This window comes from Nothoprocta perdicaria, unplaced genomic scaffold, assembly GCF_003342845.1.
Source record: "Nothoprocta perdicaria isolate Ctin4 unplaced genomic scaffold, notPer1 scaffold_1381, whole genome shotgun sequence".
Classification (NCBI taxonomy): domain Eukaryota; kingdom Metazoa; phylum Chordata; class Aves; order Tinamiformes; family Tinamidae; genus Nothoprocta; species Nothoprocta perdicaria.
The window spans coordinates 3084-4032 of NW_020454518.1; the positions used below are offsets into that span (position 1 = coordinate 3084).

The following is a 949-nucleotide window of genomic DNA, read 5'->3' on the forward strand; positions in this document are numbered from 1 at the left end:
CACCCACAGGGACACCCACAGGGACACCCACCCGCGGGGACACCCATGGGGATACCCACCTGTGGGGACACCCATGGGGACACCCACCCGCGGGGACACCTGTGAGGACACCCACCCGCAGGGGCACCCACCCGCGGTGGCACCCAACGGCGGGGACACCCACCTGCGGGGGCACCCAACAGCGGGGACACCCACCTGTGGGGACACCCACAGCGACACCCACCTGTGGGGACACCCACCCGCGGGGGCACCCATGGGGATACCCACCCGCGGGGACACCCACCTGTGGGGACACCCGTGGGGACACCCATGGGGATACCCACCTGCGGGGGCACCCACCCGCAGGGACACCCACCTGCGGGGACACCCATGGGGACACCCAGAGGGACACCCACCTGCAGGGACACCCACCCGCGGGGACACCCACCCACAGGGACACCCGTGGGGACACCCACCTGCGGGGGCACCCACCCGCGGGAACACCCGTGGGGACACCCACCCACAGGGAGACCCACGGGGACCCCCCCGGGGCCACCCACGGGGACATGCGTGGGGACACCCACACACAGGGAGACCCACGGGGACACCCACGGGGACACCCATGGGGACACCTGCAGTGACAGCCACGGGGACAGCCCTGGGGACACCCGCGGGGACACCCACAGGGACCCCCCCGGGGCCACCCATGGGGACCCCCGCGGGGCCGCGCGCGTCACGCTGCCCGCTGCCCGCAGCACCAAGGCCACGCTGGCCACGGGCCACTTCATGAGCGTCATCAACGTGCTGATGCAGCTGCGCAAGGTGTGCAACCACCCGGACCTGTTCGACCCGCGGCCCATCCACTCGCCCTTCATCACCGAGGGGCTCTGCTTCGCCACGGCCTCGCTCGTGCTGCGCGCCCTCGAGCCCGGGCCCTTCCAGGTAGGGCACCCATGGGTGCTGGGGACAC

General features: G+C 72.8%; 1 protein-coding gene across 1 annotated transcript in view; it reads left to right on the plus strand.

Moving 5' to 3' along the window:
* Positions 1 to 921, plus strand: part of LOC112942969 (helicase SWR1-like) — a gene marked incomplete at both ends in the record, with an annotated part of 3392 nt that extends 2471 nt beyond the window's left edge. Inside the window, one exon of the mRNA XM_026034026.1 lies at positions 735 to 921. Coding sequence (XP_025889811.1) covers positions 735 to 921 — 187 coding nt within the window. The remainder of the gene's footprint in view (positions 1 to 734) is intronic.
* Positions 922 to 949: the final 28 nt, after the last annotated feature.